Source organism: Drosophila simulans, chromosome 3L, assembly GCF_016746395.2.
Source record: "Drosophila simulans strain w501 chromosome 3L, Prin_Dsim_3.1, whole genome shotgun sequence".
NCBI lineage: Eukaryota > Metazoa > Arthropoda > Insecta > Diptera > Drosophilidae > Drosophila > Drosophila simulans.
In genome coordinates this window covers 4,889,421-4,904,644 of record NC_052522.2, presented here as the reverse complement: position 1 = coordinate 4,904,644, position 15,224 = coordinate 4,889,421, and the positions used below count along the sequence as shown (strand labels likewise).

Genomic DNA, 15,224 nt, shown 5'->3' with positions numbered 1-15,224 from the left:
ATCATTGGCAGATGGCCCCGTCCTTCAACCACGCCACCCACACCACCCATTTTCACCAACCATTCCGCCGAAGGAGACAATCTGGGCCCACTTTCCACCGCCCGACCCACTCGAAACTTTCGTCATAAATACTGTGTCTACAGTTGTCTTACTCTAGCGTAGGGTATTCCAATATTTTAGAGAAAATACTAGCAATTTATGTGGAAAATCTATTAAAATATTTAGAATATTATATATTATATCAAATTTAAAGAAATATGAATTTTATAAATATAATCCAACTACCTAATATAGATTGGCTTATGAAAAATACCCCTTCTCCGCAAAATAATTTTATTGTTTTAAAAGTTAATCACCAAAAAATGTTGTTTTAAAATCATTATTTTTCATATATAACTTATTATAGGGTATAAGTATGTTCGGTCTTCAGAAAATCTGCTGTTTTTGTGTGTGTCCTGGTTTCTTTTGTTTTCGCTTTCGCTGCCTTGTGCTCTTGCTTTCGTTTGGTTTCGTTCTTTTGTTTGTTTATTTGCTTGTTGCGGTATTCGGGGAAATTATTATATTTTAATTACACATGCGTTTGCTGCCGCTGCGCAGCTGCAGCGCTGCCGGCGTCAAGGCAAGGCAGAGCAAACAGGCAAGAATGGCCCAAAAAAATAACCGCAAAAATGTAAATGAAAATGGCGTGAAAAATCAGTTTCATGGTTTTTATATCCCTGTTTATTTGTTGTAAATGAGCGCATTTTGCTGGCTACGTGGGCGGGGGAGGCGTGGCTTCTTTTCACTGCGGAGGCGGGGGCGTGGCTGTGGGTGCGGACATAACGGAAGTTGATTATGACCATTTAGCATGGCCATCGAACGCGAGCGTGGCCAGAAACGTTAAATGTGTTATTCGTCCTGTTGCCAACGTTTTCACTGTTGTGTCAGCCTAATTAATTTTTGTCACTAATGTTTATATAGTTGGTAACGGCGTTGGTAGCGTCAGCGGTACAGGTGCTTGCCAACACTCGACCAAACAGGTTTATTACCCAATTACATTAGCCGGAGTGGGTGCTGTTTTTTTTTTTTTTTTTGTCGGTGGTGTAGAAAAGTTTGCTTCAGGGGGAGTTTCTACGCAAATAACGGTTTTTTGATTTTCTTGTGAAAATATTCAAGGTGCAATAACAAAATTAGTATTTATATGCTTTTAAAACATTATCACTTTTATACTGCAACGAAATTTAACATTTAGAAAGCTTTTCAAATTAAACAATTGGTGTTTTAGGAGGTGTGACATCCTGACGCAGGCTAAGTTACCTGCTGTTTTTCGCTACCTTCAACACCCTATCATTCGCAACTCTCAATATTAAGAAATAACAACTTGCCAAGGGCAACTGAGCACTCGAGGACTTCGAGGAGGGGGCACAACAAGGAGGCGCACACGATCGGGAGTCGTGTGGCAACTTTGCTTTTGGGGTCTTGGATGTAAACAAGCGAGGCAAATATTTAACTCGCAGGCACTCGCAGCGGTGTCTCCTCCGTGTCCTGTTTGTGCGGCTGTGTGTGTGCGGACTGCGCGTGTGTTGGTATGGAGGCTGCCACAGCACACACACACATACACGTGCGTACGTATATCCTTTGGTACTCGCAAACTTTTCTCCAGCGGGAAGCTTCGGGCTCTGCTGTCGCTTATTTGTCGCAGCAGTTGAGCTCAAAGCTTTGGCTTGTTACACTTTATGAAATCAGCTGCAGTCCTGCCACGCCCCCTGACCCCGTGTCACGCCCCCCCACACCACTCCCTTTGAAGCACAAGTGTTTATGTTTGTCTTGGCGAGGCGGCGGCTCATAAAGTCCCTAGCAAGCGAGCTGCCAGGACCTACAGAACCTCCCCACTTCCTGTCAAAAGTCACGTCGAGTCCTGCGAATGTGATTTCCCCGCTCACGTTTCTCCCAAAAAAAAAAGAGAAAAACCCCCTGCCATCCTTTTGGCATGTCTCTGCCATAAACTTCAACTGGAAATTGTGCGTAATTATATTAAATTTTTATTGCCTCACACATGAAATGGAAACGCTGCAGCAATTTCCGAAAGAGACTCCAAGATTATCCACATGCAAATTGTTCACATGGCATGTGGGTAAATAAAATGCTTGCCGTAATTTAAGGGGGAGTTTAAGTGAAGCAACGATTTGGTAAATTGATTTTAATCAAATCAGGAGGATGTTCTTGTTCTAGTTAGTATCAATCTAGCTGGAAAGGGTTTTATTTAAATTGATGCAAGAAGAATATAAGGACCGATTAAAAATCACTAGAAAAGTTAAGGAAACTTACAAGCTAAGTACCATATTTTACTTGAAGTTTAGGATCATGATTTAGTTTAACGACCTCTTTAACTACTCTTTTTGTTATATGGAAAGTACTCGAAATAAATACGGAAACTTTGGCAATATAAATTCGAGGCCCTTAAGGAATCTAATGATCTAACCAAATTGGATCGTTTTCATGTTCCTGTATCGCATTACCGCCTAAACATGTTTGTGCACCTCGCTCACCTGCCCGATAAGCTCGCCCAATTGAACAATCAATGTCATTGAATCCAATTTTCCATATGTTTTCACCCGTGGGGCATGGCATTTTCCTGATTTTTCCCGCCGTTTGAACAACTCCTTTCTGGGGTTTCATTTGGCTTCGGTCGGTTGCCAGTGGCAGCCGCCGTTTGAACTTGTGTGACATTCCACCGACAATCAAATTTAGATGCCCCGATATCCCACCCACTCCACGGAGCCCAGACAATTGTTCGGTTCGCCACAAAAGCACTTCCCCCGCCACCTTATTCCGTGGATTTCGGCTCCGTCAGCAATTATTCAATGCTTAATCATCAGAGGGCATCGGTGGCATGAATGGCATAAATCTTATTAAATATTCAAATAGCACAAAAAGTGTATGGCGCACCAGAAATGCGGGCATAATTACGCGGCAATGAGTAAAAAATACGAGAAGCAACAAAAAAAACCACAAATGGTCAACGAACATTGGAGGCGATTATGATTGCAGTGAACAACCAGTGGTGGAAAAGCGGAAAACTTCTGGGGGCAAGTTCCAACGCGGTTTTTGTGCCTCTTCTTTAGGCGTAGCCAATGCAATTATTTCATTTCCATTTTCATACACACACATGTGGGCGTGGTGCCGCCCCCGATGGGGAATTGCCACGGGCTGTCGTCATCGTCGTTATCGTCTTAATAGCGCCTGGCGACCGAAACTATTTGAATAACGCGCCGTCCACGCCCACGACCTGTGAACCCCTGACCCCTGACGCCTGAACAATCCACGCATTCTCCTCACACATGTGCACCACCGCCTCCACTTCGTCCTGTGGCCAGGACCCCACCCACAGTGTCCCCTTCGTGTTAATAGTTTTTCCCTTTGTTGCCGGCCGTTTTCTGCTGTTTACCTTATCGCATGTCCTGGCTGGAAGTGAACTTAGTCCAGACCACAATTACTGGAAAATTAACGCAATTAGATTTGGCTGGGCCAAGCCTTTGATCTTTGAAGCCTATAAAGTTGCATAAGCCCAAGCGAGGGTCGTAAAGAACACAATGGATAACGTTGAAAAGGTGGAGTTCGGACCCATTCTAATGTAACTAATTTAAGGAAATTGGAATTCAAAATAACATTTTCTAAACTTAAATCAAATATAAAACTTTGACATGCAATATTATGATTTTGTTTGATATATTCACCATAATTAGTTTCATTAGTACGATCTAATGTATTTCCATACAGAATAGTTTGAACACCCATAGAATGCTTAGCTCATTTCAGATTGTGATTAGATAATGTAGTTTATTTTTCGATTCATATAATATTCTACCTGTTATTTATTTAATACGCAATTTCCATTAGCATTTGAGGCCTTCCCATGGGCTTATGAATAAAGTATATACCAATTCCAGCAACGCTATAATTTTGTGGTTGAAAAACATGTCTGTAACGAGACCGAAACATGACATTATAATAAGTAATATCAAACTAATTTGTTTTCCCTCTCTATATATTTGCAGATATATTGCATTAGTCAGCAGATCGAGGACTGCTAGTGTACGTGACTTGGCCTTTTCCAGGACTCAATCGAAAGGTAAGGACATGTCCTGAGGGGCTGTAAAAACTATACAGTGCATATGCGAGTGATAGGAATTCTCCAGCGTCGGGAACGCCAACTAATTAACTAAAGGCCCCTATGAAACTCACTTTTAAAGCGCTGAAACAGGTGGATAAAAGGGGGATTGTGTACATGACAGGTCGATAAATGGGGGTTGTCAACTGGCTGGAGATGCCCGGAATCTTGGAAATGTTTTATTCAAAAATTGCTAAAATATTTGGCAAGTGAGTTAAAAGTTTTCTCAGACGAGTCTGTCTGCTAAGTCTGTATTTATGTTTGTTTGTGTTTGTCTTTGCGGGGCATTTTTGCCTAGCTGAAGGAATTTATTATATAATCACGAAGGAGGGGAGAACTCGAGAAGCTCAACGAGCATGACAAATTTTCACTTTGCGTCAGGGAAAAGTTGCAACAAACTTGCAACAGCGAAAATAATTTCGCTCCTCGTTGAAAGTCAAAACACACAGTTCGAAAAAAAGAAAATCCTGTAAAGAAAAGAAAAAGGGAAAAGCCTCGGACGACTACTTATCTGCCAGGACAGTCAGCCAACACTTTTGGCCAGGTGCTGCCAATTTGGGCGTTAAGCAGTTGCCAGGACTCTCGAAAGTCCTGCGAGGGATGGGGAAACTTAAAGTACAGCCGAAAAGGAGGCCACCAAGAATCAGGACTAAAAAATCGGGGAGTGACGGCCAAAGTAATGTGCCAGCCAGCTCAAGTGCAGTGGGGCGTTGTCTGTCTGAATGCCGCAGGGGGCGTGGCAGGCATATGCATACTCGCATAGCCAGCTTTTTGCCCAGAAATATGTGTCAACAAAAAGGCGAAGACGAAAGTTTGCACTGGCAACTAGTTTCCATTTTATTCTGCTGACAGGTATGCTAAAAGCTAAAAAACGTACAAGACCAAGTCGAAGAGCAGTTTCTGGGAAATGGAACCCAAGTTGAAAGTAGTCAAAAGTGCGAGAATGAGTCCTGTCTGCAGATTTTGCTTTTGGCAATATGGAATAGGGAACATTGAATTGGTGGGCGGTGGGCGGTTAGGTGCCTCCCCCAAGGACAATATGTGTGACAGCTGGCGATGACTGCCTCGCATGATAACAGAAATAACAATAAGCGGGCCAAGAAACAAAAAAAAATGTGTAGCAACAGCGGCAAGTGAAAGGGTTAACAAATGGCAGTCGAAACTTTGGCGCGACTGTCAAAATAAATGCGAAGCAATTTATGAAATATTTATGAAGTGTGACATGGCTGACAATAAATATATATATGGGCAAGGATCCCTACGCCCCCACTCCACCCAGAAGACCACCAGATTTGATCGAAACAGACTCCAACTGGCGCTGACAAGTGACGCAAGCCAAGGACAAATCCGGATATTTGTGAGCCTTAATAAAAATGCGAATAAAACGTGCGGACGTCATAACTTGGCCCACTGATTGATGGCTGTGTTTCGTCTGCCGTTTTGCCACTGCGTCATTTGTCAGATGAGACGAGAGCGCCGGGCTTCACGGGTCAGAAAACCTTGGGTGAGGGGCACAGAAGACATCCCGCCGAAGACAGGAACTGCAGTTTGTCCAACTGACCAAGTTTTTGTAGCTGTCCTTTTATTTGCAGCTCAGCTAAATGGAAAGCGACTAACCCTTAGTGGCTCCATTCCCCTCCCGTCCTCTCTATTCCCACCAATCCTACCAATCCCACCTCGCCAGTCAGTCAGAGTCAGTCACTCAAAGTCAGGCACGTCCGAGCTGCGTTCATGTCACAGCTTAAAGTTATATTCACATGATACAGGAACAGGACACGTAATTTAAGGGAAATCTTACACGGACGCAAAATAAATGCGAGGAATAAATATAGTTGATTTATTCAATGGAATAATTCGATTTATGTCAGTACCCCTAGTTGAAACTACAAGTTGAAAGTTATGATATAAAATCCAATTAGGTGAGAGATTAAAAATGCAAGAACTTACTTGCGAGAATCGTAACAATCCTATTTAATCTTTAACCAACAGTTCATATTACGATTAAATCTTCGGAAGTGTAAAGTTACCAAATTGATATGTCTATATGAACCGCATACATATGCATAACCTTTTTTCCGCCGTGCACACGAAACCCGCTGCGAGAAATGCTGATTCTGGCGATGATTCTGATGATGATGATGCGGCTGAGCCCCAGGATGCTGCATCTGATGGGGGACTGCCATAAACAACTACGAGTCTTCCGGCATAAAAACTTATTGTTGACAAAACCTCATGACACACAGACGTGGGCTGGTGTGCACATATTGTTAAAGTCCTGGCCCAGCCTGCCGGGTGATGATGCTGGTGTCCTGGCTGCCACAGCGGAAGTGTCACCATTTGTCAAATAACGAAAATTGAAAACAATTTCCACACAGCAGTATCCCGACTCTGAGCTTTTGTCTTGATCAACCTCAGACTTGGTTGCTCTCACTGTGTTTGTCTTAAGTTTTCCGATACGGCAAACAAGGCCATAACGAGTCGAGTTTCTTGGTAGAGCCGCCTTTTTAAAGCTAAGGAATTTCCATTGCTGGAAAATATTATCTGGCCCCGGTTGTTGTGTTTGCCCGGTTTCCCTGGGAAATTGCTTGCGTGGCTGTCAGCTTAGCTGCGGCTTTGCTCCAATTTCCCACTGGGTCGCCGTCATCATTGTTGTTGCTGCGGTTGATGTTGCTGCCGCTGCCGCTGCTGCTGGTGCTGCTTCTGCTTCTGCTGTTACTGCCTCGCTCCTTGTCGACACTTCTGTCACACTTTCACACGCCTTTTCCCCCCGGCAAAAGGACTCGCCGCCTTTGCACGGCCCATTGTTTGCACGCACACCAGCACAGCCGAGCACAGCCGAGGACTCCCAAACACTCGCACACACAAACATATGCGTTACTCGCTTCGAAAGTTTAATCGAAATTATAAACAACAAGACAAATTGCTTCTTGTTGCAATTTTCCTACAACAACAACTCAGCGCGATGGGCGAAACATTAAGGCAACCCGTATCCTGGCTGTCCATAGTTGCTGCTCCTGTTGCTGTTGTCCTGAATGTTGCTGGTCATGTTATTATTGCAGTTGCTGCACTGACTTTCCTTTAAGCTGCCGCCGCTCTTGCTCTTACTTTCGTTGATGTTGCAACTATTGCTGCTGCCCATGCTAAATGCTTTGCTGAAAGTTTTAATGTTGTGGCCAGTGGTGTATACAGTCCATGTTGCTGTTGCCATCTGAGCAACTAAGTTGGCCTAGTGCTTAACACTTTTACCTGAGCAATTAGTGTTGCAACTGTTGTTTCACTCGAAGATGTTGCAGCTGCATGTAATGCCAGTGTTGCAGGTTGCCTCAGTATCATTTCTCTCCCTAATGTGACATTTTGATTGTAACATTACGGCACATATTCAAAAGATTGTTGGTGCGCTTTTGGTATAACTTGTTACCAGATGACCAAATATTGCTGCTGCTCCACATTTTGATCGTGTTGCCGTTCGCAATTTAGCTGATGTTGCTCTTGCAACGGCAACATTGCCTCACCCCTGTGTTATTGCTGCAGCTGCCGCCCATGTTGCTGCTTGATGTTGCTGTTTGATGTTGCTGCTGTCGTGATTATCCCCGTTAAAGTTTCTGCCTTTAATTTGGCGATGAGCCTGCTGCAGCCCCATTATCCCTGCTGTTTCTGCTGCCAACAATATTATAGTTGCTGCTGTATTGCCTGTGTAGTCTGGCTGCTGTTACTCCCATTTTCCCTGGGGGAATAATTTTCTTGGTAATTGTTTGTCGTCAAGGTTTGCTGCTGCTGGTGTTCGCTTACGCTCCGAGATGAGGAACTTAAGCCAGGCAGATCAATTTGTGCGCAGCGTGCATTTAATCCCGTGCAAAGATGCCATCGTTATGTATACGAGGATTTGAAATCTTCTCTCGGTCTAGACATTGTTATCGCCTGTTTATATATTATTTAGATCAACGCAAGATGAATGAAACATCTCGACCGTTTTTGCACTCTTCATGTTTTTTGCCCCCAATGCCACTTCGATTTGTGATTCGCTTCGTCGCTTTCTGTTTTTGTGATTCTGACATGAAGGCAGTAGAGAAAAGTTTGCTCGTTTGATAAATGACTCATGAATGCTGAGTGAGAGGAGTCGCATAAATCTTATGATTTATGCATAATCAACAAATTGATTTTTCATTTGCTTGTAACGCTCTCTTTCAGCCATTTTCCCATACCCCTTCCCTTCTGGCCAATCCATTCGGGCCTTTGAGTAATTGGCTGTCAGCGACGCGTTGCTCCATGTGTGTACAGAAAAAAAGTAGGTGCGATATGGGAAAGCTATATCCATGACTGAAAAATAGACAAGAATGTATGACAAATTTAAAGAACCACGATGATTTTATCGATTTCACACGCGTTTTAACTTCTGTTGCTTCTGTGCAAAAGAAATCCAAGAGTGTGGGTGAATTTTCAACTCCCTTCTTCTCTTTTTGTGGGAAAATCTAATTACACACACATCCAGTGTATTTTTTGATTTGCTGCTTCACGAAACACTTAAAAATTCCCAGAATATGTGAAACATCCCCCCTCCCATTCATTGCCACATATATATGCAGCTGTATATGATGTGGTTCACTCTCTTCAAGTGTATATATAGAAAAAGATATATATGTGTGTGTGTTCGAGGACATTTTAGTTTCGACTTTGCTTTGATATTTAAATTGAAGCCATCAAGTCATCTTCAGCTGCCTTCGTCTGGCTGCGCAAAGTTTTCATGTATATTTTGAGTACTTAATCCTGCGGTGTGAGCCACTTCTAATGCTCCTTGAGCCCTGCTGAACTTTGGCCAAAACGAGCAGATGAAGAGCAGATGGGGCAGATGGGGCAGATAGGGGAAGCTGGCTAAGCCGGAATAAGCATCGCATCATGCTACGCAGCACTTATCATCGTTTTATTTAAAATTTATAATCGAAATCAATGTAATGAAGCATGCCCGAGTCAATAACTCAAGTGACTTTCGGCTTTCCATCCGTCTAATCCCGTCTCATTTCCCACCGCCACCCCCCTGAAATTGCGACAATATTTTATGCAAATCACTGGGCTGACTGCCGATAACGACGATAACTCACTTGACAACTGACAATAACTTATTTACACTTCATTATGCCATCCAACCCGGCAGTCAAGAGCCAAGTGGGCCAAAAAGACCAAAAAGCCAGCAACGAGAATCCGAAATATGCCCGGTGTCAGTGTGACTTATTAATTTATTAAAAAATACGAGCATAATTAGAGAGCACTTTGCCCGATGGCACTTGAAATGCAAAATGAAGGGGGCATGAAGCAAAAACGTAGGCCATCTCCACTGCTGCTGCCGTTGAGCGAACAATCAGCGACAGTGTTGCAGTTATTTATGAGCTCGATAAATTTGTTTATGGGGGTAAAGTGGAAAACCCAAATGGATTGGGAAAGGGCCAAGTGACAAAGCAACCGAGCGTCAAATGAAGTCAGCAGGAGGCTTCGCAACGGGCCAATTCAACTTTTCATGGGGGCGCAAATAAAGGGGAAATAAGTTACGGGGCTGGGATGCGGATGAGTCCACCGCGGCATCCCGCGAATTGGGCCAAATGAAATATGAGCAAAAGTGAGAAAGTTAACAACATTAATTAGCATTTTTATGAAGCACTTCCAGCGGAGCCGAGAACAATGAAGCCATCAAGTGGGCAAATAAACTCGGCTGAATGTCCGCCAACTTTGATTCCAGTTTCAATTTTTCGCCACCTCAAACAAGGTTCAGTTGTCATAAACATAAAATGAAATCCATTTGTTAGGCTCGAGTTTATTTCGGGATATTTTCAAACACAAAACCAGGCAATGAAAATCGAATTTTTCGTTCGAGTCATTTCCACCTTGACTGATACACTCAGAGAAAGAGTTATGATAAAAAGGGATCGATGTGTTATTATTTATATATCAACTTTATGTATTGGGGTACTATAGTCAGGAATGGAATATATAAATATACTGCAATTATCTAAAATCCTATATGGAAATAAACGATTTCTTATTTCTTGAAGTGTTGTAACCCAAAGACACTGTAAGATAAACCAATTTTATTGACCACGTCATTCCGTTTTGTTCCCTGACTTTGCAGAATCCGCTCCTCCGCCGAGCGATAGGAATAAGCTCGCCATGTTGCCGCATCATCAGCGCCATAAAATGGCGCCTTTGGCGGACAGCGCCATCGGTTTCCTGCTCCTTTCGCTCCTGCTAATTGGCGCCTGCCTGGTCACGCCCACCGAAGGACGCGCCAAGGATGACCGCCGCACCAGGGGGCGTGGCAGCAGCAGTGGCGTCCTCTCGTCCTCCTCCAGCAGCAGCAACAACATGAACAATGGCTACTACAGTGGCTCCTCGTCGACAGCGGGCTCCTCCTCCGGCTATGTGTTCACCAGCAGTAGTGCGGTGAACTCGGGAAGCACTGGCTACAGCGGACCCATGGACAGCACTGGATTCTGCACCCGGCGGCGGGACATGAAGCTGATGTGCTACTGTACCCCGGATGAGAACCACGTGCCAGTGCAGAAGGCCGAGTGCTGGGTGTTCTCGGAGGGATTGCATCAGAATGACACCACCTGGACGCGATTCTACCAGCAGAAGCGTTTGAGGGAACTGAAGTTTGTGATCCAAAACAATGCCCGATTGGACTATATACCCACCATGATAATTGAACCGCTGAAGAACCTGAGTAGCATTGTGATTGAATACTCGCAGGTGGAGATTGTCAAGAGCTATGCCTTCGCCAATCTGCCCTTCTTGGAGAGGATTATCCTGAATAACAACCACATAATGGCCCTGGACCAGGATGCCTTCGCCAATCACATCAGGCTGAGGGAGTTGAACCTGGAGCACAACCAGATCTTCGAGATGGATCGCTATGCATTCCGTAATCTGCCACTTTGCGAACGGCTCTTCCTGAATAACAACAATATCAGCACTCTTCACGAGGGTCTATTCGCTGATATGGCCAGACTAACTTTCCTGAACCTGGCCCACAATCAGATCAATGTGCTGACCAGCGAGATTTTCCGGGGATTGGGCAACCTAAATGTGCTGAAGCTGACCCGGAACAATCTGAACTTTATCGGCGATACTGTGTTTGCGGAATTGTGGAGCCTGAGTGAACTGGAACTGGACGATAATCGCATCGAGGTGAGTGTGTATACTTTAATAAGAGGTATAGATGATGGGGGTATATCCATCATAGGTGGGCTAATAAATTTTCTATTCGTAATTTCATTCTGTAATTTCCTCAGCAAAAACCAATTTAAGCTTGAACATTATTTCCCAGATTGATTGAGTTTTACAAGTGCGCATTTATAGCACTCGAAATAGTTGTTTGACTGCCTTTATTTATAGCCACCTCTATATGTATGGGGCAATGCAATCTAGGAGTAGGAAACTTCTCAATCAACTCTAATGCAAGTGGATTAAAAAGATTTGTCTGCCTGGGCCACTTGGTCAACTTGGAGCAGCTGACTTAAGGGCCCATAAATTGCCGAGTGGCCATAAGAAACAGAAGGGACGAGGGCAGGACACCATAAATGCCATATCCTGGGGGCCAAAACACACAGGCAACTTTTTTGCTGGTGTCATAAATTCAATTCGAATGTCTATTCTTGTGGTGATTTAAGTGGTCACTGAGCATCGGTGGTCCGTTGGCCGTTTTCTGTTCGGGGAGCGAAAATATGATAAATAGATTGGTAAATTATGTCTTCTACGTTTTTGGCGTGGACAAGGTCCTGTTTTCGTCGCCGAGTCCTGGCTTAATTCGCACATTTACCCTCTGCAACGGACCGCACGCTGACAGTCGCCTTTCGGCGCTCGGTGGCAAACAAATGTGCGCCGCAAGTTAATCTACTTACAAAATATTGAATAACAAATCATGGGAATAATGGATTTATGGCGCTCCCTTTCTGCCATCTGATATCCGGCGAATGATGGTAGTTGTTGGCTGGGCAGGAATGGCGAACGGAGACCCTTCTGTATCCTGCGTATCCTGGCGGCCATAAAAATGGCCAGCGTGTGTGGGTAAATAGAAAAATGTCGCTTAACACTCGCAGCTCACAAAGTTATGTAAGGCAGCCGTATGAGCGTAAATCCTGAATATCCATATCCTGGCCCAACATTGTTCCTTCCTTCCTTGGCTAGCCAGCTGCTTGGCTGCTCCTTCATTTTTCCCATTTTACAAAGTGCTCGCATATCATGTCACACTCAGACGACTCCGCATATGTGTCAGGCCACTAGGACAGGACACTAGGACACTCGAGAGCAGCCGCTCAAGTGGGGTCCTGTTCAGCTGGGATCCTTTGCCGCATTGTCATAGCCATAATGATTGGGCTTGTTATCGCCCACGTTGCGCTTTGTTTCGAGGCCCGGACTCCAGATTCCGGGATTTGCCTGGACCCGAAAAAATTTCCCTTTCTTAGTTAGGTGTTCGTGCCATTGTCGCCTTCAATAAAAGCAAATTGTGTTGCATGTTTGGCTTGGGCTTCCCCGTCAGCTTTCCCTTTTTTTATATATACTTTTCTTTTTTTGCCCTTTGCTCACTTCATAAATCATTTGCCGTTGAAAGGTTTAGCTCTGACACAACATAAAACGCTGCATGTGTGTGCTGGTGTGTGATGGTGGTGTGTGCGGATGTGTGGGTATTCGAGGGATGAAGATAAACAGATAATCGGGTTAAGGGGCTAAGGGGCTAACCGAGTGCATTAAGGTGAAAGTGTAGGAGAAATTAACTGCTTTAAGCAGCTTTCACTCTGCTTTGCAGATTAAAATAGTTAGCAGAGCCATTACACATGTAAGAAATCTAATGACAAGAGAAAGTGTTCAAAATGTATCGCATAGTCATTTGCTGGAGATTTTCTTTTTATGTAATATTTAATAAGTGCAGTACAAGTGCATTTAAAATGTAGGGACTTAAGTCTTAGGTGAAGAGAAGTATTAGAAAAATGCTTACATGTTGTCAATTTATACGGAAACGGAAGTGTGGGATACTTCCAGCGAATCCCCGCCCACCCATTAATCCCGTTGTCATAACTTTGTTTACTCAATCCGCACATAAATCGCTCGTAAATAATATTTTTTCGCCGTTGTCAAGCTAATAAATTGGACGCGTAGGCATCGAAGGATCGCCCATCAAACTAACAAAATATCGCAGTAAAATCATACTTTTTTTATATGTCAATCATCTGGGCAAATAAACAAACATGAGGAGATTTGAGGGCAACATGAGCTGAGGTTATTTTTCAATGCCACATCACGGGAGCAGGGAACTTTGGCACAAGCTTCCTTCTCCTTGGACTCGTCATTTAATATGCATAATTTTTCCATTTCCCCAGACAAAGCATATTGAATATTAAATAATGGTGGAATACGCCGCCTTCACTTTCGTTGTTCAGCCAAACAAAACGGCAAACCAGAAATGAAATAAAAGAAAACACTTTTTCCGTATAATAAAATTCAAGACAAACGAATTGGGACATACAAGTCAAAAAAAAAAAAACAGGAGTTTATGTGCGAGTGTGGGTGTGATTGTACATGTATAAATGGCATATACATACACATAAATAAATTCGCAAACAAACAATGAAGACAATGACAACAACAATGGCATACGAAAAGCGAAACTCTGTGAAAACAATGAAAATAATACGCGGAAACGCGGAAAAATGGCAGGACGAAAATATTTTTCGGTTTTTGTATGCCAAATATTGTATATAGTATATGCCATGTGGTCGCCGCTGTGAAAATAACATTTTGCACCCTCATAAAAAAAAAGATTTGTGTTTAATCAAATTTAAGCACAAGCTAAAAACTAATCTTCTTAACCCATTTTCATTTCCAGCGCATTTCCGAGCGCGCTCTGGATGGCCTGAATACACTGAAAACACTGAATCTGCGCAACAATCTGCTGAAGAAGATCGACAATGGCCTGCTGCGGGGCACCCCCGCCCTGCTGTCCATCAACGTGCAGGCAAACAAATTGGAAACGCTGACGTTCTACACATTCCAGCCAATTATGGACAATTTGGTCAACAGCACCAGCGAGCTGCTCGTGTCAGGTGAGTGAGTGTCCACTAGTTCCAAACTTGGCCATGGAGCCCTATGCTCGTAGAAGCATACCAACTTTGACAGGCCATCGAGCGATAGGGAAGACGTGACAAAAAGCTGACAAGTGCACAAAATGGAGCACTGTCAGAAGTCCGAACTTGTTATAATTACACATACGCCCCGTTGGCCCCGTTTGCCCCGTTTAGTGCATATGCGCTATGTGCTGCACGCTGCTGCTTCTGGCCAAATGAGCCGGAGGGCCATCAACTTTTATGCCCCTCGCCTTCATTAAGGAAATGTCGTATCGCCATTGCTCAAGTGTGCACTTCCACTTCCGGCGGCGCTCACGTCCCACTGCCACCGAGCAAAACGTCCTTTTATGGCCTCGTATGTCCTCGCATGTATGTGTCTAAATTAGTCATTAAAGTGCAATTTTGAAGTGCTTTGCGGCGCGAACGCATAACAATAAAATATCTGCCTGTCGCAACCACTTTAGTTCGGTTCAGTTTGCCTCGACGGCTAATAGCGAATGCAATTAGCGTGTTGATTAGCTCAATTAAAGGTAAATGAAAATGAAATAGGAAGTGCGCGTTTTGTGGGCCTGTCACTGTGGGCAGTTTTTTTTTTTTTTTGCCACTTGTGCAGCTGGGAAGTGCCGAAAACTAATTTCACTAAGTAATGGACAGTTTGGGAATTTGTCGAGAAACTTTACTTCAATGAGTCAGTTCATTTATTTCCTCCACAAATATCAGAGTAAATTATAGCCACTCCAGTCCCAGAAACTAAAACATAAATCACACAGACCGGTGCCGAAAAGTGTGCCACAATAGATGATTGCCTACTCTTGGGCAATTTCAAAAGTGAAATACTTTCTCATTCAGTTCTCATTCCAATGCAAATAATTTCGTTTGCTTTTTCGAATCGTAATAACTTGGATTCAAGGCCTCAGCAAAACGTTTAGCCCACTTGTTTGCCGCCTTGAAGGAATCACCTTTCT

General features: G+C 43.7%; 1 protein-coding gene across 3 annotated transcripts in view; it reads left to right on the top strand.

Moving 5' to 3' along the window:
* Positions 1 to 15,224, top strand: part of LOC6736836 (connectin) — a 128,189-nt gene that overhangs the window by 99,189 nt on the left and 13,776 nt on the right. For all 3 annotated transcript variants that reach the window (XM_016170173.3, XM_016170172.3, XM_039294411.2), the window contains 3 exons: positions 4,038 to 4,111; positions 10,269 to 11,326; positions 14,022 to 14,238. In XM_016170173.3, coding sequence (XP_016030492.1) covers positions 10,307 to 11,326; positions 14,022 to 14,238 — 1,237 coding nt within the window. In that variant the 5' untranslated portion in view covers positions 4,038 to 4,111; positions 10,269 to 10,306. The remainder of the gene's footprint in view (positions 1 to 4,037; positions 4,112 to 10,268; positions 11,327 to 14,021; positions 14,239 to 15,224) is intronic.